Source organism: Zeugodacus cucurbitae, chromosome 5, assembly GCF_028554725.1.
Source record: "Zeugodacus cucurbitae isolate PBARC_wt_2022May chromosome 5, idZeuCucr1.2, whole genome shotgun sequence".
Classification (NCBI taxonomy): Eukaryota; Metazoa; Arthropoda; class Insecta; order Diptera; family Tephritidae; genus Zeugodacus; species Zeugodacus cucurbitae.
In genome coordinates, this window is record NC_071670.1 from 68,435,022 (window position 1) to 68,459,911 (window position 24,890).

The following is a 24,890-nucleotide window of genomic DNA, read 5'->3' on the forward strand; positions in this document are numbered from 1 at the left end:
AGTTATTGCTGTTGTTGTTGCTGCTGCTTCTATACTACTACTACATTCACTGTGAAAATTTAATTTATGCAAATTACTTTAATACCCACATTGCAAAGTGATAACTAAGTAATGTGAATAAATTTGAAGCTAAACACACACACACAAACACATATAAAGACATGCATACATACATACATACTTACGTATGAATTTTTATTGCTTTTATTGCAGAGCTTTGAATTTTTAATTTTAATTTCGCAGACATAATGAGATTTTAATCACTGCCGCCTGTCAGAAGCGTGGTAATGGCGTAAACGAACAAACATTCTAGTCGAAAATATATGCAATGCGTTGTGTGATGTGCTGTCTAATATCTGGGTGGGCGTTTCTGATTTGAAGAAATTAGTCTCATTTGCATGCAATTTGAAGTTTGTAAGAAACGGCGAAGCAATGATTAGTGTATAATTTTTTTTTTAATTTTCACTCAAAAATTTTCATTATCATTAATTACGTCTAAAAATTCATATTTTACAAAGAGAACAGCAATTAGTTTTTTATACTATCAGCCATATATTCTTTAGGTTACGAGCTTCTCAGTTCTAGGAACCACAGAAATTATATAGGCAAATATAACATAGTCTACGTTAAGGGGGTAAGGTTTGTTTCGTCGAAAAAAGACCTTTTTTCTGGAATTTTTTTAGAAAAAATTATTGCTGTAGGTTTATTTTACTTATTATTATTTGAAAGTACAACATTTGTAGGATACTTAAAAAAAATTTTATCCAAAAATAGCGAGGAATAACGGATTTATCGTCGATCTCTGCAGGCACCTCGAAAAGAAGTTTTTGTGCGGTGACCAGCCTACAGCATCGCTGGATCATCCGAAACCAAAAAATAAAAATGCTTTATTCAGTTTATTAGTTTATCTTTCAATTGACGTCGAGTTTTTTTTTAATTTATGGTACCATTTTCAAGCCAAAATGACGATTTTAGACGAAAAAATCGACCTATTTGTTATTGTAAAATTGTTAGTAATTAAAATTTTTGGAAAAACTCGACGTCATTCGAGAGCTATATATGTGTAGAATATTTGTCCAAAATTGCAAAACAATCGATGCAGTAGTTTTTTTTTGTAGGCTGGTCACCGACTTTAAAAATGACATATTTGGGAAAATCTATTCAAAGTATTGTACACTCAGCGCAGCGTAGCTGGGAGGAGCGCAAATCTAAGTTAGAGGTACCGTTATTCAGCCCTCTGTAACTTCGTTAGTTTTTCTCCGATTGACCTAAAACTTTAACACAATATTCTTTAGATGTTGATGGTTCAGAAAAAAAAATTAAAAAAATAAAAATGAAAAAAAAATATATAAAAAACGTTAAAAAAAAGTTGTCAAACCTAACAACACCCCCCCCCCCCCCCTTTAAATAGGGGTTCAGAGAGTGCTCTACTTATATACAAAATCTCATATTTAATATATTATATTTATTACTCCAAAATTAGCTGCATTCCATGGGTATAGAGAAATGAACTGTTCTAATAGTGTATTACATGGCCTCCATGTTCGCCAGACTTGAAACCGTATGACCTTGTCCTATATAAAATAATGACATGAACCTCAAAGGGCCGTCGTTTCACAAGCATACGAGAAATCGCTGAAACAGCCAAAGACGATTACAAAAACCAAGTTTGCAAAGTGTTTCGAGGATTGGAAAAAGCGCTGGCATAAGTGCATAATATCGAATGGGTACTATTTTGAAGGCGACAAGATTAATGTAGACAACGGAATAAATATTTTTTTCAAATAACGAGAATTCCCGTTATTTTTTAAACACACCACATCTGACATGGTTGTTAATATATATTATATTATTTACTTAGTCTTAGCCTTCTATAATATTTTGCACTAGTTTGGATAATCTATTTAATTGGAGTCGCGCACTTTTCCGTCGCATTTAATATTTGCAGTTAAATTATATTATAAATTGATAACGCACATACACCAAGATACCTATGAGAAAGTTCTTTTGATTTTATAGATTAGAAAATAAAGATACCATTAGGTAAGTGCAAGATTAGAATTGCGAACATTCAAACATTTGCAACTAACTAATCTTTGTTTGACGTCAAACACGAATGTACTTTCTTTTTTTTTCTAATTAGCAACTTGATAATAAATGAATAGCAAACCAAATACTAGAAGCAGTACATACAATTTAACCCATATCCATTTTTGCATATCAATTTCTGATGTTTCAAATATAAGTAAGGGGCTGCTAAAATTTTATTTGTAGAGGAAAAAAGTATTTCTCCATTAAGAAGTAAACGCAAGGTTGCATCATTTCGGGTTGTTTGAACTACTTGGATAGTGCATTCGAATGGCTACTCTCTAAATATAAAATTATGAAGGATCATCGTTAGTGAAATGTTTGCTGTTCCCTAATTATTAGCTTGTAGTTCCAGAAAAATATTCTTTAATTAATAATGACAAGATTATTCCATAAGATATTACATTTTTCAATATAATCTTAAAGAAGTGGTCCCAGTACCAAATATTGTCTGCATCTTGTGAAACTTTTGAGTTATAAATTACTTTTCCATTACTTCCCAAATCGACTGCTGTCTGAAGTATTTCAGTCGTCTGGGATTCCTGCATTTCGGAATGGCTTACGGAGTCATTATGTTCAGGACCAAGTGCAAGTCAAGGCTTTTGTTATTACTTTAACCCACAACCAAACGGGAACTGCTTCTAACTTCTACTGTTCTAACTGCTCTATGTGAAGCGCCACTACGCGCAATAAATTTTGATAATGCATGTCGGTACATACGAATATTTGTGCGTTGGGTTCATTCGCTTATCAAATTCGCAAAGTATTTTTGGCAAAAATAATTTCGCATTTGCAAAAACTTCCATAAATTTGCGAATCATAAAACGAATGCACTCGCGGTATAAATAGTTGACGACCTTCGCAATGCAAAGCCAACATCTTGAGAGTTAAGACGTGCCACTGCCAGTTATTTTGTGGAAGTCCTACAGCCGTACCTTGTGCCATGCCCACAACAGAGTTTATTAGCTACGATGCTAATCGGAAGATTTGGAGCGCAGCGACGAACTACCCACATTGGTCCTTCGTAAATCAGTCGCTAGGTCAAGCATTTCTTCATCAAATGCGAAAGCTGCCTGCAGACCAGGTGCTCGAGCATTATGTGGACACGGACGAGTTGCGTACCGCGGGCCAAATTTATCGTGAATCTGTAGCGGTGGCAAAGAATTTGGAAAAGTTAGGCTTCAAACGAGACGAAGTCATTGTGGTGTACTCAAAAAATAATATGAAAGCGACGCCACTAATTATGGGCGCTTTTTTAATGGGTGCTAAGGTGAATACATTTGACACCACTTTGGAAGCAGGTGAGCTTAATTGTAAATAGTCCACTGTACTTCGACCGCAAATGTAATTTGATTTAATTACAGAACATATTGATTACACATTGGGTCTACTGCAACCCGCCGCCATTTTCTACGACGAAGAGTTTGCACTTAAGGTCGCCGACTCATTGAAGCGCTCACCGTTACCTTCCGTGCGTTACCAACTGTCTTTAGAAAGCTCAGAAGTGCCTAATTTTGACAGTGAGCTCTTGCAACCCGTTACAGAAGAAGAATTGGCTAGCTTCCAGCCTGCGCCAGTGAATGATCCACAGAACGATACAGCCTTTCTTGCGCTAACGTCTGGTTCGACGGGTCTACCGAAAGTTGTGGACGTCACACACTCACTCATCCTGCATGCTATTATCACCGGTTGGTACCATACCGCTGCACCCACACCGCCCCCAACAGGCTACACAATATTCACCTTTGCGCCACTCCGTTGGATAAGTCAGTTGGATTTCATGCTTATCTCTCTGCTGCTCGGCGCACGACGTGTTTGTGCCACTAAGCATGCATCTGGTCCCTACGGCGCCGATATTGTTAGAAAAACGCGAGTTAGGCACATCTTCCTTGTACCGCAGGTCCTTGAAGATATACTCAACACATTAGAAGAGTCGGATACAGAGTCAATGAGTTCGCTGCGTGTCATACAGATCGGCGGTGAGGCCCCTTCCAAAGCTTTGCGCCAATTAGTGCAAAAGCACTGTGTGAATGCGAAAACTTATTGCTGCTTCGGCATGACCGAGCTTTCCGGCGTCGTCACCAACGCGGAGCACGCAAATGCAGGAAAATTGGTCGCGGGTATACAAATGCAAATACTCGACGATGATATGCAGCCTCTGGGTCCTAATCAACGTGGACAATTGTATATCAAAGCACCCGTACCGCTCAAGCCTTACCTCAAAATCGACAGTAGTGGCGATTACTTCCCCGACGGTTACTTTTTGAGTGGCGACTACGGTTTTGTAGACGAGCAGCACAATCTGCATGTGGAGTCGCGCTATAAGGACCTTGTGCGCGCCAAGGATGTGATTGTAAGTAAACGATCGTTTGATTTTATGTAAGCATAACTGGTAATAATCCTTAAACCGACAGATAATTCCGAACAATGTCGAGTACCTGATTAACGAGCTGCCCGAGGTGGCAGTGTCGCGGCTTGTTGGCTATAGACAGTCGGAGGATAGCACCGCCGATGTTGGCGCATTATTTGTGGTATTGAAAAGCTTTGCCACAGACTTGCCATCTGGATTAGTTAGGCTCAAGATACGTGATGTTTTGTTGGCAAAGCTCAGTCCCAAAGAGAATGCAAATATTGAAAAGATATTATTCCTTTCGAAAATACCGGTGACCAATTGTGGCAAAGTAGATCGTGTCGAACTGCGCATACAAGCGAGCTTATTGTGATTAAACTAAAATATAATTTGACTGTGAATTTTTTATTAATTTTTATAATTTGGAATTACTCTTAAAGGCATACGCAGACGCATTAGTGGCTATTATTCATTATCCAAGATTTAGAGTAGGATTGTAGGGATATGATAACGTATCTATAAATTTCTGATCTTTCTGCGATGGTTTTCATGTGTCCTGTAGTTGATAAGGAATATTTATTCAACTCGAAGAATCAATGAAATAACGTTACCATTTCGGAAAAAGTAGTCCTGGTAATTGTCCAACAAAAATTGAAAAAAAAAAAAATTGAGGTCAATAGGTATGGTATTGACTTCTTGGTTTAGAGAGATTGAAACGAGCTTAAAATCTTTGTAACCATTTTAAGTGTTTCTTTAGGGAAAATTGTCCCTAACCATTTTGTTGGATATGGTAACTGAAGCAATTTTTTTATGTGAAATAATTGAAAGAGGTGGGCGTCAGAAACATCGAGTATCATAGGTTCTTAACGACTTTCCGCATAAAATTTTATGATGTCAATTAAATTTGTATTCCAATTTTTCTTATTCAACTAATCCCGTGTAATCTTTATTTATTGGATTACTTAAACATTTTGGTTATTTATAACTCAACTAATACTTTCCTTTTCGAAAAAGATTAAAACAAATTTAATTTTTTCTATTAATCACTTTTATTTAATTATTTATTTTGATTTCGATTACATATTTATATACACACACTCTACTTGCATACTCTCTCTCTATACCAGATTTTCTGTTGTTTTTTCTCCCTTTTAAGTTCAACTATATAGCTAATACTTTGTCACATTGTTATTCTTAACTTAATTTATATTGTTTTTCTGGCATTATTTAAATGAGGCTTACTTTAATTACTCATTATTTGTGTTTATTCATTAATGCATTACATACAATACTCTATAAATCTCTCGCTCATAAATAACTACTAATTACAATTGTTTTTGTTGTCACATTACCAAATTTTTTTAGAAAGGGTTAATCTCTTTAACATTAAAAAAACGCATCAGAATGGAAAAAATCGCATGTGATAAAAAAATTATAGCAAGCGATAAAAAAATTCTATAGCACGCGAGTACTTATCTATTTAGCAACAGCATTTCTATAACTCATGTTATGCGATGTAATTATTGGTTGGCGCAAAAAACTTGGATGAAATTCTAAATGTTGTCATAAAATCGCTAAACAAAAAATTAATGTGTGATTAAAACCGAAAATATTTACTGCCGTCTTTTGTTTGTGCGCGACCAACAAATCAATATTAACCAAGCGTGTGCATGAGTTAGTGTTACATTAAATGGCTAATAAATTAAATTTTAATTTAGCAGCAATGGCATTTCGTTTTTTGTCATTACCAAAAATAACACGCATAATTTCTCTTTTTTTTTGCGAAATTGTTTGCTTTAGCCGCTGAAATTGTTGAAAATTAATTTAAAGCCTTTTAAGCTCATTAAGCCATATTATTTATTTACGCGTTTTTGCGGCTTGTAATTTTTAATAACTTCAATTTGACACTGCATAGGCTGTAATCATAGTTAGCCACGCTTCACTCGTTAGCCAATTGATTTTAAATCGAATCAAAATGGTTTGGGAATTTTAGAATTTTATGTGAACTATCACTAATTTAATAATTTATTAAATCAAAGAGTGTAATCAGCATGTTGCTTTATTTATTCATATTATTTGGTTGAGAATCGTGTCAAACGCGCTTAATGGAATTATTATTTATTTACATTCGTTTGTGATTTTGTGGATTATCTGCTCTTTCATTAACAATATAGCTCGATCTACTGATTTATTGACGATTTAATAGACAGAATTCTGTTCAGAATAAGGACTTATTTCAAATTATCATTCATAGAACAAGCGGAAGTTCTAAAAACTCCATTTGGTCTAACATAAACGAACCTGAGCCTAATTTAACAGAACTGAACTGCTTGACTACGATATGGCACTTATAAAGTAATACTCCATAACAAAATACTTCGTTGATGAGGAGCTTTAGTTCCTGTCGATTCTGATAACTTTTTTCTCCAATTTGTGGTGATCTCAAAACTGGCCTTCCTAAGATATTTTAATGTTTCTGAGAAGTTTTCTCTCCAAATTTTGGATCATTGATTTTCTTTAAATTCAAAACTTGCTACAGATTCCAGTTTTGAGAAATTTTCTCGGAAATTTGAAGAACTCAAAACTTATTCATGAGGTTTCTTACGATTGTATTTGTAGATTTCAAAACCGTTGGCTTTGTATTTAATAAATGATTACAATTACAACGATCCCAGCGGTGGAATGAACTGGTTATGAACTGGTTTGAAACATGTCAGTATCCTAAGAGGATTTTATCTCTATTTCAATTGTGGACCAAAACCATTTGTTTTCTATAATAATATGTCTGAATATCGTAAATTGTTTGGCGGGTTAAATAAAACCTAAATGGAGGATATTGTTATTATATACCTTCTCTCCTTATGCAATCTCATTTGAAGTCGTTTTGTACAGAAATTTTAAATTCTCTAGACATGTGATTTTAGTTGCCACTGGGGTGGAATTACCCCACATTTGAATTTGGAACTAAAACACTTCCGGCGACACATTTTGCTCTTCTTCATCTTAAAATTTTTATAATACATCTGGAACTATTGTAGTATTGCCATCTCATGTCAACTAACCCTCATATCTCAAGAACTATGCTTCCAAAATAGTCTGCAACACAGCTTAACAGTTCTACTTATTCCAAGAGGAGTAATACTCCAACTAACTACCAACAAAGAAAGCAAAATTGTATCCTCAAGAAAAGACTGCTCAAATAACCGTTTTCAAGTGACTATAGAGTTTGTTGTTGTACAGAGTTTCATGATTGCTTGTTTCCTTCAAAACACACGCAGTTTTTTATATTTTTTTGTAATTAATTTTTTAAATTTTTATTCATTTTCATTTCATATAGGTTTAATTTACTAATTCTGAAATATATGTAATATGTTTTTGTATTTTACATTTTTGTTTTGGAAAACTTGCGCAATGCATTTTTCAATTTGTTAGACATACATACTGACATACAGGCTACCGTTAGCGACTAAGCTTAGTAACTAATTGCTTTAGATTATACAAATTACATATTTTCAGTATGCACTTAGGCTAATTTTTGTTTCAGTTGCTAAATGCTAAGTATTTACAAAGTCTGCATTTCACCGTTTGTATTTGTTTGTGGTTTGCTTATTCACTATTTTTTAATTATTTATTTATTTACAAAAATTATTTTATTACTATTTTTAGCTTATTTTTAATATTAATAATAATTTAAATTTTTCTGCTACTTTAACTTTGTTTTTGGGCTTGTTTTATATTAATTACCTTAACTGATTACTCTTTGATTCGTTATCGCCTACCAGTTTTTCTCTTTCGATTTTGTATTTGCTTTGCTTTCTTTAATTAATTACTTTTGGGATTACTTGCTTTGTTTTGGAAGATATTTTTGATTTTCTTCATTTGCATTTCACATTTTTACAATTTTAAGCATATTATCTATATGGTTCTAAGGATATTTATATAGTTGAGGTTATGCGAAAATAGTTGAAATTAACAAGGAAATTTTCTGGGCTAAGAATGTAAGTTTATATGTAAGAAAGTTCGAAAAAGAGTTTCAAAAACGAGTGTTTTACAAAATAATTCTCAAAAACCAACAAAAAATATTTTAAAAAAGGTTTTGAAAAATATTGAAAACATAAAATCTAAATATATTTAAAATTTTTTACTGCAGAAATAGACGATTTTCCCAAATAAATTTTCACTGGGTTTAAGCCCGCCCTAAAACTGTTTTTTTTACATTTGAAAAAAAAAAAAAAAAAAAAAATTTAAAGTTTAAATTTTTTTTTTCGAATATTTATTACCAAAAAATTTAGGTCAAGTGTAAAATAAAATACAAATGAAGAAATTAATTTTAAATAATTCTACAATTTCTAGCGAAAACTTTTTTTTTAAACCAAAAACAAAACAAAAAACGGTATTTATTTTCTTAAATATTATTTTCTTACGAATCCATCTTCATAATATTATAATTGAAAAAAAAATTGTTAATATTAACAATAATAAATCATAAGTGAGACTAGAAAAATTCTTAAAATTCTTTATGACATAACATACACACACTGACATACATATATGCGCTAAACAAGAATGAAATGATTTCTAACATACATACAAACATTTTGGTTGCGCACTCAGCTAATATTTGGGACACTAAAACACCAAATGACGACAACTAAACGTCAACGTTAACATTTGGACTCGTCATAAGTTGCGATTTACAAAAATAAAATGCGAAATTGTGTCACACTATGACCGTGCAACACTTACTAAGCCTAATAGTTCGCTAAGCTTACAAGCTAGTAACTATAATGCATCAGGTGGCAACGCTGCGGTCGACAAAAGTTGTGAAAAAAATTTTTTTTTTCTGAAAATTTTGAAAAACTTTACGAAACATTTAAAATTTTTTAAGTGTTTTAAAGAATTGTCGCCGCAGCCGCATACCCGCCGCACTTATTCTGTTTTGTCTGCCGCTCTCTGTGCTGTTTATGTATGTAATATATATACGCTTAAAGACTAATATTGCTATACACGCGCGTCCAGTTCTTCGCTCTCCGCGTGAGAGAGCAAAGCCTTATACATACATATATAATACAACAAAACGAAGTACGCATACTACAACATCATGCACACACACATATATATGGTACTAGCTCAATATGTGTGGCTAAAAATGCAACGCTGCGCTCAAAAGCAACACTGCACTTACTACTATGCTATGTTATGTACATACATACAGAGGCGAAACGAAATCAAAATTCTTTAGCATTTAGTCAGATCACATCACATCTAGTATCTATATATTTGAATTTGTTTAGCTTAATAAATAAGTTATGAATTAGCAAAAAACCGCTACGATGCATATAGATATATATCTAATTAATAATTACTATTTACAGCACACACTCATACGCTCGCCGCTCGAACGCTCGTTCCACCTTACACATGCAATGTTTGCGGATTCGACGCGCTGGCGGTTTTCTGTCCGCTGCTCGCAGGCGCTTTCTGCTTGGGCACCACCGCCACTTCCACGTCGGATGACGCCGCCAACGCCGCCGACATGCGCAGCGCTTGTGGTGTCTGGCTGGGCAGCATCTCTTTGTGTATGAGCACCTCGCGGTCCACAGCGCTGGTCGCGGCTTCCAGGTGTTTGCGCACGCGCGGCCGCAAATACATATACAATACGATCAGGATCACTATGAGCACGAGCGGTCCGTATTGGCCGCATGCGGGATGCTGCTCCAAGAATTTTGCTACCCATTCAGCCAGCGGTCGCTCGTCGACGAGTCGGTTACGCACAACGGAATTTTCTTCTGCAGCGCGCGCGGCATCCTCTTCCGTGCGGCGTGTGTTCGCTGACTTTGTGTTGGCTGTAGTAGACTCGGCCGCTTTAGTGCTAGTGCTGCTACTGGCTGTTGCGACATTGGCGTTTGGATTGTAGGGGCTGAGGAAATCTTTCGAGCTGTCCTTCAGTATGCGCATGCGTGAGTCTGTCTCGCCCGAGTTGCCACCAATGTCAACCGCGCTGTCCGCGCCATACAAATGCGGCATCATGCCCTCTTTGCTGGCCATGTTGCCGGTCTCCAGTGTGATCGCTTGCATGCCGGTGACGGTGCTGTCGCTCAGCTTGTGCGTGTCCACGATCAGTTTGTAGGAGCGTCGCATGCCGCCGGTCTCCTGGAAGAACAAATAAAAGGGAGAAAAAATTAATATGATTGCAAAATTGGAAAACGATTTTACACGAGCAATCTGCTTGTATATACAACAAATGAAAATAATTTTTCGCAAAAATAAAGCGCTGCAGCATCCCATATGTATAAGGACCTGCTTGCGCTACACTTCGTTTGCCTGTCAGTTGAGACGTCAAGCAGAATGCTTGTGCAAATGTTAACAAATTAATTTACAAATGCAACGGAACGATGTTGGGTGCTGTTTGCGCACTACACGCATGCGTTGCAGCAGCATTCATGCAACATGTGAGTAGCTCACTTGCAGCCGATGCCTCAGCCCTGGTTGCAACATGCCAATCGATCAATATTTTTTTGCTGCGCTTTGTGCACTTTGTTCTACACTGTCAATTAGTGTACAAATATTAACAATAATAAGAACAACAGCCGGGCCGACATTTGTTGTTGTTGTCGACTCGACAATTTACGTCAGTAAGTCGGCAACATGAGCAACAGAAAAGTATGCAGCAAATCATTCATAATTGCGTGTCATGTCATGGACCTTTGGATACCACTAATCACACCGGTAGGCAAGCACGCAACGATAAATGGCCAGGTGGAAAATTGTGCGTACTCAAGAGAGTCAGTAGTGATGGGTGTGGCAAAATTATTTGGAAATTTTTCCGTTTTTCACAAATTTAAAAAATAGCGTGACGAAAACTCGAGTTGAACCGTAAACATTACTTATAAACACGAGTTTAATATTTAGCACTACTCCGAAACTCGATTTTATTACTAATATTCATAAAATCGATTTTAAGGTTAAACAGTATAACGCTACCACTATTTATAAGCACGGGTTTAACGTTGACAGTACACATAACTCAAAATATATTATGTTTCGTGTTTCATAAACTCGATAATTCTATCCCTGGTACAATAGCTAACGCATGCGGATTATGATTATGGGTTCACGAGACCCAAAAATTATATCCCATAATTGAGGTTTTATAATTGAAATCCAGGTCAGTGACATCTTGCTAACTATCTCTAATTTCTACTGGGGTTTGTTGGGTCGGCAGTCTGCGTGCGAGTTAAAAAGCAACTCACGAGATCACTCCAGCTTTCAGCGTAACAAAAGCGCCAAATTAGCTTGGAACATACCGAGTGATTTCTCGTTTTCGCCTGCAGGCAAATAAAAACCACACATATTTCTGGTATATTATTCTGTGTATGCGCGGCGCAACAATTGAACACGTGTGCTGGCCGTTCTACAACCCATTGGTGGCGAAAGCCGCAGATGAACGGCCGCTGGATCGCATGTGATCATGCGATCTTTTGTGTACTTTTACAGCGCGCCAAGTGACAAGACACGATAGCGCTTTGAAAAAACACACATAAAAAGTGGTTTGAAAAAGTATTGAACTATTGAAAGACACAGTGAGCAGCGCGCGAAGACATATATTTGTGTGCGGTGCACAGGCGCGGCGTGGCAATTGTCAACAGCTATGTTGCAATGATGTAATTAGACAATTAGTGTGGCTTTCACACCCGGCCATAAACGGACTATAATATTTGAAAGCGCGCAGGACAAGCATATGTGATATGTGTGTGCGCGCGCATGTCGCAATTAAGCGCGCACAACAGCGCAACTGCCGTGGAAAATGCGCGCGCATCGAAAGCGCTAGACAATGTGCAACGCGCAACCAGTTCTATGGCGAGTGCTGATTATCTTTAGCCACGCTATCAGCGTACAGCGCGTCACGGTGGCAAACAGCGAGTGCAACGAAGCTCTTGTTACAAATGCGAGAGTCTCGAGTAAACACGATGCGCTGCAGTAAGTTGCAGCAGCATTTGTTGCAAGTAGTTTGCTTCTACTTGCAATTTCAATTTAGTTAATCCCTTTGCGCATTTACTTTCAGATGATCTCTATTTTTATTCTCTTAATTTTTGATTACGCTTTTGTTGCTCTAGTTTTTATTTTGTTTTGGTGTGGTTATTGCACTTACCTTATGCTTGCACGTAACTTGCACGTGATATACTGTATCTGGCCACAGGGATAATTCAACAGTAGAACTATCAGTCAATAGATTGCCCATTAGACCGCCTCCGGAGACCTCCCAAGTGACCAGACACTGCTTCGATGCATTCGTAATCGCCTGATCCCAGGCAATGTTCGTCAGCACCAGCGAGCCCTGGCGCAGTGCCGAATTGATGTTGAGCGGGAAGGGGCCCAGTTGTTGATCGCAATTGTTCCAGCACTGCAAAAAAGAATACAAAAAAGAAAGAAAGGTACGGTTAGCAAATGAAGCGCAATGTACGTTGAAATAAGAGTTGGAAATAAAGCAAAGAGGCATGGCTTAAGATTAACAGCGCTGTGCTTGGTAAAGCAGCAATAAAAATTCGAAAGATCGCAGATGTCGACAAAAAGCGCACAGGCAAAAGGAAGAGATCAAGCAACGAACGTAGTTCGAGCGCGGAGGTGAGGGTTATGCAACTGTCGGCCGTCTGACGGAGGAGGAGTTCGAAGAAATTTTCCTTCGGTATAAATGAGTGTGTATGTGTGTGCGAACGGAGAGTAAAGCGCATTGTAATTGAAATTAATTTGTGGCAAGTTGTTTGTTTTTGCGGTTAAATTGCTGATGCTCGTTGATTGTTGCGCGCTGACGTGGTCTGGCTGCAGCCAAGCGCCGCGCAGCCCAATTGAAGCAGAGTCAAAGTTCAACCGCAGCGTAATGGCATTTAACCCGTTTTAACCCATTTTATGCAAATTACCGTTGACTGCATGTTGCACGACCGGCAACAGAGCGCGCATGCAACATGAGCTGTAGGGCGGCGCGATGGAGCGCGGCTGGTTGGTTTCGCTTGCGACAAGCGATGCGTTCGTGGCGATAAGTGTTGCAAGCAGAGCGCAATGGCATAATTGTTGTTGCTCTTATGTGTATTTCTCTTGCAAGCGAAAACAAATACTCGTAGTTTAAAATATGCCTGACGACCTATCTACCTGCTAATCACATGGCACATACGCAGCTATTGTGCACCCGCAAGTGTGTGGCGTGAGCGTTGTGGCACGAAGGAAATTATGATAAATTCTCTGTGGTGGGTGAAAGGCAAATGTTGCAAGTAGCAATATGTATGCGATTTCAGTTGTTGTTTACACTGCCAAATAAGGCTAAGTGTGCTGCTGGAGAGGTTGCAACACGACGTAGATAAGATGTTGCACAAATACATGCCCCCTTTTCGCTAAATGTTTTCTGTTGCATCGATAGCAGCGATCTTTATTAGTTTGTCATGCCACAGCGCAATAAAATGTTGCTGCAACAAAAAGTAGCGAAAAAATGACGTAGCTGTGTGCAATTGCCGGCCATACAGTAGCTGTTGCACAGTAGCCAAAGATTTTGTGTTGTGCAACATGGCGAAAAGGAGGCGTAATTTGCAGGAGGTAAGCAAGAAATGCAACAATGTACTTTGGGCGCACACCAGACAACATTTTGCAGCAGATAAGATAAGTGCGGCATGCAACGGTAGCGCAGCTTAACAACTTGCCACATACTGTTGCTGTGCAAAACTCTTTTTCTAGCGTTTAATTCACCAATTTGTGATAGCATAAATGAAATCTGTGGCAACTTGCAATTTGTGGCATGCAACATGCTGCAACTTGTGAAATAAGTTCGATATTTATATGCCCCGTGTGAATTACTGTTTTTAATAAAGTGTTTTATAAGAATTTTAATGCAAACTCCATGTTGCACGTTCATATTTATTTGCTTATAAACACATCTAAAATTTTGATGAATCCGCGCAACTCCGTGTGGCATGCACTAACTTTCAACAAGCCAACGCAATTTATATGCACTTCTGTGGCAATAAGTAGAGCTTGACGTCGACTTGGAATTTTGTGGCAACTTTGTGACATACACACACACGCTGCCACTTTCCCGTTTGGTTGCACATACGCAGAGAATTTAATATGCAACTTGCTTTTTACATGAATGTGCTGCATAAATGTATGAACGCAGAACGAAACTCTGATACGAAAACATGTTGCAAGCCGTACATGTGGCAGCTGCTGTTACTCAAAAATTCTGACAACTAGAATTTAATATGATATGAAAATTGAGTTAGCATGTTGCTGCATGTGTGGCAAGTGTATAGATAGTTGTTGTCATAACGCGGCATTTGAGTGAGCGCTCACTACACTCCGCATGTTGCATGCAACAAAAACTGCATTCGATTTTTTTTTGCAAAACTGCAAGCACACCCAGCAGCTTTGGATAATTTTGCATTTTAAAGGCAACGCATATACACAACGGCGCCGCAAAGTATGCCTTAGTTGCAAGCATTAATATTTTAAGAACATATTGAGCGCTAAAGTATGCTCAAAGAAATGCGAGTAAGTTGCAGCAGCTCAAGAAGTTGAAAGCCAAGTATGCGCTCCCGGCAAAAATCCGTTTAGGGAAGCATATTTGTGCTGCCACGAAAGGCGCTTGCGGGTGTGTGTTGCAAGTACATGCACTATATTAAATATTTTGTTTATGCCACATGTTTTCCGCTCGCCAGAAGGCTTCTTGAGCGCTCAAAATGTTGATTATATTACAAATAGTGCATATTCTACACATTTTGTGGCATGCCACATATATGATGCGACTTTCGGCAAGCTCACTTGTGTTATTAAAAATCTTTTAATGCAAATTCTAAGCCAAAAACTTCGCAAAAGTTGTTGTAATTTAATCAAAAATTGCTGATTTTGCTTTGCCACACAGTAATTAAGTTGCAACATATTTTACATACATTTTGCAACATATTTTACCAAAATTAATGTCTACTTGCAGTGAATTGTTGTTGCCAATATTTTGTTGTTGTTTTTATGTATATAATCATAATACTGTAGTGTTTACAGTGTCGCTGCCAAAATAACAAAGTCCCGTTATTATCTCTACTTTGCACACTCATTTCTTATTTAAATAGTGTTTCTCTCAACTACCGCTTTAATTTCCTTTTATCTGCAACCTTTTCGCACTTTCGCCATTTCCATTTCCGCGCCAGCAAACAAATCTCCAACGACTTGCCGCACTTGCCACACTTTTATGTATATGTGCGGTCGCTTTGCTATTTACGCGAATTTTGCATAGTTTTTTCCCTAAAAAGCTAGTTACAACAACAACAACACGCACAGCGAAATGTTGCACAAAGTGCATAATGCATATTTTATGAAGAATATGCGTCGCTGGGTGAGCAAGTGTAAGGGAGGCGGGAGAGCGCTGGCGACTTGCGAAGCCAGATATATATATGTATATATATATATATATGTATGCCGCAATAAAGGTACAAATGCAAATGGAAAACCGCGCGGCAAACCAACTATGAAGCGAATGTAAATTGGCTGCCAGCAAGTGTTGGTTGCTCGAGAAAGCTGTCTTGTGTGTGTTTAGTTGCATATAGAAGGTATTATTATAAATGCTTGAGTTCTTCTTTTTTTTGTATATTTTTAATAATTTTTTTTTTTGCTTATTTCTAGTATGAAGTCAGAATGTAAACATTTCGTTGCACTCATTATTTTTCATAGCGCAATTAGCACCAAAATATGCAGTGTTGCAAGTAATGAATGTTTATGAATTTTCATGTAAGCGTGTTTACATATGTAAAAATGTGTATAATTAATGAAAAACAAACTTAAATATGCTGATATGACTTTGGCAGGCGAGAAATGCAGACAGTCTAGTGAAGTAGTTGGAAGGGATCCTGTTTGGCAGTCAAGGTCTCTCAACCCTGCAGAAAATTAAAAAAAAAATTAAGCTTCAAGCAACATGAGTGATGAAATGAGCTATGATTCGAGATCTGGAAAAGTGTTCTAAAATTTCTTTTATTTTTTAATTCCTCAAAAAAATTCAATCAAACGAAATTGTCTGTGATGAATTTTATTAATAACAGAATTGTAAGCGATGTTAAATGAATTATGTTTGAGGTTAAGTGTAATTTTGTTGTTTACAGTCAGAAACAAACTGGCAACTAACTTAAAAATAAACCTAGAAGTATAAATAAATAATATTTAAGCATCTAATTATCTCCTACTATTTTTTTAGGTTTCATAACATTTAATTTAGACCTATAATTCAATTAGCAGTACCAGAACAGCGCTGTTATTCCGCTATTATCAGAGCCCACCGCCTCAAAACCAAATTAGTAAAAGCACTAAGCACATTTTTATAGCTAATAAGTATGAGTGTGTATTAAAGCCAGCTAAGCGTCTTGTATATTTCTATGTAATTATGTATGTATATGCATTTGTTTATAGAAATTTCTTAAAAAAAGTTAAGAAGTTAGTTCGCACTCACCAGAAAACTGAACGCTTCTGGGATATAACTATTGATATTAGGTGGTGTGATGCACATCTGTAACGTAAAAAAGAAGAAAAAGAAAGAAATTTTGAAGTTTGTTTTCGTTTTCTCTTTTTTAAAAGTATTTTTGATATGATTTTCATTATTATTTTTAAATGAAATTGCAAAAAACTTTATAAATTAGTAGATACACTAATATTTTGTTTAACTTGTGTGTGTTGGGATTTTTGATTGCAAATAAATTCGTTTTTATAAAGTGAGTGTACAAAAATGAATGGTTTTACTACAACGAAATACTAAACTGGCAAGCGGGTATTGAAGTAAAATAAAGAGTGTTTCGAAGGCGTAAAGGGTTTCCGAATAAAAATCATTTGATGAAAGTATAAAGGGAATTGCAGAAAAAAATGCAGGGTTGCATGCAAAGCTAATTTTGGCGGGCAATAATGAATATATATTAAAATATATTTATTTGAAGATATATGTATGTGCATGCTTCCCCTATAACTATATAAATGGTTTAATACAATCATCATGCCATTTAATATAAAAATTAATAAAGAATTTCTCACATAAAACAAAACTATTTATATTTGCTCTCTGCGTGTATTTTTGGTATCCCTTTTTCTTTTTTCGTTACCGACACTTTAACTGAGAAAAAAACACATATTTTTATACCCAGAAAAATGTCAATATGATGAGCAAGCTGCTCCGTCGCTTGTCAACACTTGTAAGATAAACATCAATATTTGTCATTTGTTGCATAAACTAAAGCTACACAAATTTGTTTTCATGCTTTTGGTTTTATATTTCATGCTCGTTGTTGTTGTTGTTAGTTAAAGGTAATATGGCTGAGGGGTACATGAAAAAATACGAAATAAATTATTCAAGAACTGTGTGTTACTAGTTATGCAGAGTGCGGTGGGGTGTGTGGCAAGCGGTTTTATCGTAAAAAATTAATTTTGATTCATTATTTCGCTTATGAAAAAAAATAAAATTATATAGAAAAAAGTTCTTTGCCTGTAGAAATTACAAAAAAAAATTATCTACACATAAGTGCCCCTTCTGAACTTCACGGGCTACATTGAGAAGCAGAATCCGTAAAAACTCCAATCAGCGATTAAGGTATTATAAATTAATAATTAAGCAAAAAAAAAATCATATAAAAAATATACTTTATAAAGCTAACGGTAAATCGCTGCGTCGTCTACACATATGCACGCTCCTAATTCTTCGTTTTCTCTTCTCTCCACTACCACTCCACCAACAAAATCTCGCCTAATTAACATGGCCAATTCGGCAAATTGCCGCTGTTCGCCGTTGTTCAACATGATTAGCCGAAATTAGTGTTGTGTTTTCGTGTGAACGAAGGTAGGAACAACCTGCCACTGGCTTTTGGATACACTGCTGTGTGTGTTTGTGCATTGATTACTGCATTATTTAAATGCCTAATTAACAAACTAAATATGCATAAATTATAATTATTGGAGAGGCAGGTAGTCGGTTGGTTGGAATTCATTCATTTCATGCATCACACCGCCGCAACAAATTTAATTCAATTATATTTACATATGTACAAACATATATAGGTAGCATATGAGGGCGCTAGGGCTACCAGGTGTACACTTTTTTGTTGCTTTTGTTGTCTAAATTATTTTGATTTAATTTAAAACAAACACATACAGATGTTTTCACTTAATATTTACATTATAAATTTCGATAATTACTAACAAGCGCTCTCCGGTTGTTGTTGTTGTACCACATAGCTAACTAACTGAGTAGCAACTTATGAATATGCAAAATTGATAATTCCAATTTGAATGTGAATAGCTGAGGGAGTGAATATACGATGGTGTGGTGTGTGAATGAGTGGAATGATGAGCGATTTATGATTTCACATGAATATTTGACAATTTATGCAGTGCAATGATTAATGACAATGACAAATGACAGAGACAGAGACAGCGGCTTGAGTGGCGGGAGAGAGAGCAAGGTAGTGTGGCCAACTGTGTAATGAGTGCACGTAGCGTGTAATGAAGCGTCAAATGATGAACCTGACTTCTTGGCTAAGTGAATGAATGGCAGATGGACTGACCGATTGTCGTTCGGTTGCTTGAAGTGGCAATTATGGCAAGTGGCATTTACATATGCATGTAAGTCGCAGTGACTTCATATTGGCCAAGGGCCTTTGCATTGGGGTGTTGACAGCTGGCTGCGGAGAGGCCAAGTGCGTCGATTAAATGTGCATTTCACAGTGTGAGGTCTCTTATGCAGCTTATGTGTGTGTTGTTGTGGTGTGAATTTAATTCAGTCAAAGACAGTGATTAATTCCGGAGAGGAACTGCACAGCTTATATCAATATTTAAGTGTGTAGGTGCGGAGCAAAGCGGATTTTGCTGTGCATTTTATAGTGATGTGGAAAATTAATTAGTTTAATATGCGAAAGGTGCATATGTGTGTAAAATATTTTGCGTTTTAAGACAGGAAGTTATGAATATATGATAGAAAAACGAGGGAATATAATTACGAATTTATTTTTGAGTAGGAATTCTATATTAATAAATGTAAATAAAATATTTAAAAATTAATTTAACTTATTTTAATAGAAATATTTATAAATACAAAGTATAAATATAATTTTTTAATATTATTCTGAATTATTATTTATTACTTTAATTGTTTATTTAAATTTTTATATTATTTTTAATTATTTCTTTTAAAATTATTTTTATTATTTTCAATTTTTTCCAATCTAATAAATTATCGTCGAACGAAAATTGCATTTTAACAGCCTTTTCTGAGTCAATAAATGTGCCACAAATAATAAAACTAGCAAAAAAATATAAAATAAAGCAAACAAATTTATTCACAGTTCATAAAACAAATTTCACTACAAAATTATGCCCTGAAATACCGTAGTGCTCCGCTGTCTGTCTCCACTTAAGTATTAAAAATACAAATTTAGTGAACATGGACCACATGCCAATCCCAATTTTGTTTTATAAACACACACATACACGCTTGTTTAAAGTGGCAAACTTAAATCAGAAATGAAAACAAGTAGATGTGTGCTTGAAGAATTTCCCAAAAATCTGAAGCAATTTCCAAGAATATCATATGACAACTGACATTTCGTGTTATAGCTCAAAAATTTGTTTAAATTTTTTTGGCAGCTACATTATGTAGGGCTGCTGCACAGCCAATGTTGAGTGCTGCTGCTTATGGAAAAGTTGTAGAGATTTTGATTTTACATAAGTGGCACTCTCAGCCATTGGACGGACAACAGCAGAGGAAAAGGATGTGCACAAGTGGCTATACAAGTGCCTCACACACACACAAATGCACAGATATATATATGTAAGCGTATGTATGTCTGGGCTCTGAGGCGCTGCGCAGTTTAAATTGTCAACAAGCACAACAGCGCTGGAGAGCATTTTAGGCAAATTGTAGTCATATGTTTTGCATTTATTGTTGTTGTTGCTGTTGCTATTTTTAAAGCACTGTAGTAGTGCCACACATGTTTTTAGTAAAGGATTATGCTCATACTAAAGTGTTTGTATGTCTTATGGACGCGTCACTCTGTCGTCAACGTCGCTCTGACGCAGTCAGTCAGTTAGTCTGTGGGGAGTAATTTTGTGAATGAGTGGAAATTGAAGCCATGACATGAAATTTTAATTAAGTGCTTGTACGTGTAATAGTAAATTCAAGCATATATGTATAAGTATAACTGTACATATGTCGCATATAATGTTTGCCATAAAATAGATTTTTGCAGCTGCTTTCGACGATAAACTACGTTTGGGGGCCGCTACGTTGGCCTAAAATAGGCCAATTTTAGTAGGCAGTCTGGGCATTGTGCAATTTGACATATTTACATACAAATACATACATTTTATTGTTTTATTTAAAGCGCCGTTAGTTATACCAACACATATGTAAAATGTAAATTTTATTTGCTTTATTCTTTGTTGGCTGCTTGACATAATTAAAGCGCTGTTAATTATATTGATTCAAATTTTAATTGCATACTATTAGGGGTTACGCCAAGGTTTTGTGGTTTTTTTTTTGGGTTTGCGGTGTGCCGTATATATAAACCACTAAGAAATTGACATGAGTTGGGGTACAAAATGTTGGAAGACTCAAACTCTGTAAGATTTTTGAAAGTTTCGGTAGAAAATTCGAACGAATTTTTGGAGAATTTAATAATGTGGCATCTCTATCATACATTAATTTATTTCAGAAGCATTAATAGCGAGCAATACACTAACCTATCATCATTTTTGGCGCATTTGCTATCTTTTAAGTCTCTTCAAACCTTTAATAAATATAGAACTCATTATTTCAGGCTAAAAATAGTAGAAAACATGCCACTTATAAATGATGAAAGTCAAAATCTGGAGCAAATAACGCATTGACCCTATAATCCATTAGATAAAAAGTAAAAAAATTTAAAATTTAGAGTGAACCGACGAACATTTGTACCGCATCAGCAGCGCTTACATAATAATCTTCATTCAATGTGCTGTGGATCAACGCCAGCCTTCGCTGTTCATCAAAACATGAAAGAAAGCAAATATGTGGTAATCTCTAATTATGCCAAGCATTTTGTATCAGCCGCCATCGAAAATGATGGTTTATAATAAATGAAAAATTTAATTGCACGCTTTCCGATGCAACAGCCAGCTGAAATTACTTTGTACATATATACGCATACCTCAATTTTATGCGCCAAGTGATGGACAGCAGCAACAACAACAACATGCAATCAAAGCAAAGAACAAATGCTTACTTGCAGCATTTCCTTGATTGCCAGCACACTAGTGTAGTAGTGTTTTTGTTGCAGGTTGCCTGCTTTATTTTTGTTTTCCAAGTGCTGTGCTTGATTATTGTTTTGCTTACACTTAGAGTGGCACAGCCGCATTTGCATCGCGTCGGACTTTAATGAAGACAGAAGAATGAAGAAAAACAGTGAATCGGAGAATAAACAAAACTCCAGCAATCAATCGCAGCACATTCATGCAACAACAACAAGAAAGCTATAAAGCATATATAAAAACATATTAACTGCCTGTTCCCCCCTCGCCGCTGGCCTAATTCAACCAGGTCCAGCACTGTAGACTACTTGCAATGTTTTTCTTGTCTTCCTCTTCGCTCATATGTTTATTATTTCTATGCTTCATTTCGAAATTGGAAAATCGAAAGATTGCTCCATTTTGTTGTTTGCTCTCGCAACACGCTCCGCTCCGCTGATGTGCCACATGCGCACAGGATCAATAAATATGTCGAACGCTTTGACACTAATGTGTTGAAAGATCTGCTCACAAGCATTTGCCTCAATATTTGGGCTGAACTGTGGATTTGTGTTGTTGTTGTGATGCTGCTGTTGTTGTTGTTGTTTGACGAAAAAGTGCCACCAACTGTTTATTAAGCAGTTAGTTCGAAGACTTTTGTGTATTTTGTGGTTGCATGCCACATTGCCGTTGAGTGATGGGATCAATGAGGGCGCTGAAGCGTGGGTAAAACGGGAGTATGGTTTTTCGAAACCAAAAAAAGGAAAAGAAAATTAAAACAAAAAAATAACTTGAAAAAGCAATTATAAAGCGATTAACGGGAGATTTAAAATTATATGTTTTTTTTTTAATTTAAATTTTATTTTGATTTTTTTTCTTTTTTCCTTTTTCAATATTTTTGCATTAAGTATAATTTATATTTATGCATTTTTGTACTCTATGTTTTTTTTTCTATAATTTTTTTTTTTTTTTTTTGTAATACCGTTTTTTCTTTTAATCTAACCATGTTCATTGAAAATCTTCCCGCATATCTTCCCACACCGCCCTCCAAACGGCCTCAGCCTGCCACTCAAAGTGCACAGCAATCAATTTACACACACCCTATACACATGGGACACTTTTATGTATGTAGATTAGGAAATTCGACTCCCTACATCTTCGCCACAACAAAAACATTCCGAAAATGTTTAAAGAAAAATGTAAACTCAATACTTTTAATTGTTTTCGGATTATATGTATTTGCTTGACAGACATACACACACTCATTTGAAGCTTTGTTGTCTGTTTCAAGGCGTTGAAACGCCCAACTAATTATTGCTTACTTCGGTTTCACGCATACATAGCGATTAAATGTAGATGTGTAGAGTGAGTTCGAGCCCTTGTGAATGAAATAAATTGATAATTACAGGCGTCGATTGATTTACATGTCAAATATTTACTAGCGCGAGGTATACATAACAGCGCGCCACAAGAATATACACATATCTACAAATATATATCTGCATACATAAGTATGTCTATAGTTAGACCCCACTTGGTGTGTATTTTTGCCTTTTGGCATTCAAAAAGTCTTGAATATTTACATTTTCCCCCAAATGTAATTGCCCAGCTGACAGACAGTCATTGACGTTTAGCTGTCAACAAGTAACGCTATTTAAGTGATTTTCGAGAAATAAGAGATTTTTTCAAGCATATCAGTTTAATTTTGTTTAACTTCGCACAAAAACATTGACTTTTTATTGGCGCGTTTTGCAATTTTATAAATTTTTGATGCTTTTGTTTATGTGCCACACGCTGCGTGCAACAAAAAGTATATAGTGTTTGTTTATGCCACAGGCTCATACATGACTGGAGAGGCTCATCAGCATGCAGATGGCAAAAGCGGCCAGCAGTCAACTAGTTTTGTATGCCGCACGGAGCTTAAATACCACAAAAAGACTGTTGTTGCATGCAACAGCAATACATTTGGCAACACTGCCACGTGCCTCAAGTGCTGCTGAAAGACTTTTACTAACAGCAGCACTTCTAAATGTATATATAAATACATACATACTTATATGTGAAGCAAGCAGCATCACTTTCACACACCCGTGCCACTACGCCGCATCTTTAACACTTCACCGCCTAAATACCCACTTTAAATGTACATTTCGTACCAAACTTTTTTTTCCACTCGCGCCCTTTGGGGGTCACACTTTTCACTGTTACAATATTTATATTTATTGTTGTTGTTAAGTTGGCTGCATTTACAGTGCTTTTGTATTGTAATGCCGCGCTGCAGCTCATTGAAAATTCCTAACATAAGTTCTAATGGAATCATTAACGTCGTGCTTATGTCGGTGTATATACATGCATACATATGAGAGAGTTCACTTTTCAACTGCCAACACATACTTTTACTTGTTTGTTGAAATATTTCAACTTTTACTTACTGAATAAGCTGAAATTTAAACGTACTTTCGACTCTGTACCCCGTAACTATTTGTCTTTGCAGCGGAAGTCAATATGGTTTGCGGCTTTTGTATGCTTCTTCTTCTTCGTCTACTTCTTATGTATTTCTGTGTAAATATTTGTTGATTGCGATACGCATTTTTGATACGAAACGTACATGCCACAAGTTTTTTTTTGTAAGCGCAAATGTTGTTTGTTGTGAGGAAATAAGTTTGTTTTTGGCTTTGAATATATATGTAAAGATATATGTTTACATATATCATATTTATGCATATGTATGTTATGTTATTAAAGTGAAATAAACTTAAATTAAAAAATTATTAAATAAAGTCCATGTAAAGCAGACCTTTTCCAACAACTCTAAGCTGTCTTCGATTCGCCATTTATCAATCCACAAAGACATTTTCTGTCAATAAATTTATATGGAAAAGCCACAACCATCTTCTTCTTAAACATCTGTTATAGTTTGTTCGATTGGCTACTCTCTAATGCTTGTCAAATCGAAAGCTGTCAAGTTATGTAACTTATTTATCTCTACTGTATTACTTTGTCTCAAATAACTCTGAAGATTACTCAACTACACTATTCCGGGTTTTTACTTCGAAAAATCTTAATTTTATCTCTCCTAATTTCTAAAAAGATTCTTCGTTGCTGATAAACAAATTTTTGTTACTCTTCTTCAGCTCCACTATGTTCCATTTATCTCTCCACAAGGCGCATCCATTAAAAATAT

At 36.1% G+C, this 24,890-nt stretch overlaps 2 protein-coding genes across 3 annotated transcripts in view; one reads left to right on the forward strand and one right to left on the reverse strand.

Annotated features, from left to right (window-relative positions):
* The first annotated feature begins 2,941 nt into the window (after positions 1–2,941).
* On the forward strand, positions 2,942–5,724 carry LOC105215368 (uncharacterized). Its single transcript, XM_011189234.2, has 3 exons — positions 2,942–3,389; positions 3,453–4,441; positions 4,503–5,724. The coding sequence occupies exons 1-3, from the start codon at positions 3,032–3,034 to the stop codon at positions 4,809–4,811; spliced, it is 1,656 nt and encodes a 551-aa protein (XP_011187536.2). The 5' UTR covers positions 2,942–3,031; the 3' UTR covers positions 4,812–5,724.
* Positions 5,725–9,384: 3,660 nt separating this feature from the next.
* The window catches only part of LOC105215360 (uncharacterized), a 51,040-nt gene continuing 35,534 nt past the window's right edge, over positions 9,385–24,890 (reverse strand). Inside the window, exons 3-5 of one of the 2 annotated variants that reach the window (XM_011189226.3) lie at positions 16,917–16,973; positions 12,591–12,842; positions 9,385–10,591 (exon numbers count right to left, since the gene is read on the reverse strand). In XM_011189226.3, the coding sequence (XP_011187528.2) occupies positions 9,854–10,591; positions 12,591–12,842; positions 16,917–16,973 (1,047 nt within the window). In that variant the 3' untranslated portion in view covers positions 9,385–9,853. The remainder of the gene's footprint in view (positions 10,592–12,590; positions 12,843–16,916; positions 16,974–24,890) is intronic. The other variant, XM_011189227.3, reaches the window with a different exon arrangement.

What these genes read in the sequence shown, in the direction of transcription:
- LOC105215368 (XM_011189234.2), top strand. Translation starts at nt 3,032, where the DNA reads ATGCCCACAACAGAGTTTATTAGCTACGATGCTAATCGGAAGATTTGG. An exon ending in TGACACCACTTTGGAAGCAG is followed by an intron (nt 3,390 to 3,452) that starts GTGAGCTTAATT and finishes ATTTAATTACAG; the next exon opens with AACATATTGATTACACATTG. An exon ending in TGCGCGCCAAGGATGTGATT is followed by an intron (nt 4,442 to 4,502) that starts GTAAGTAAACGA and finishes TTAAACCGACAG; the next exon opens with ATAATTCCGAACAATGTCGA.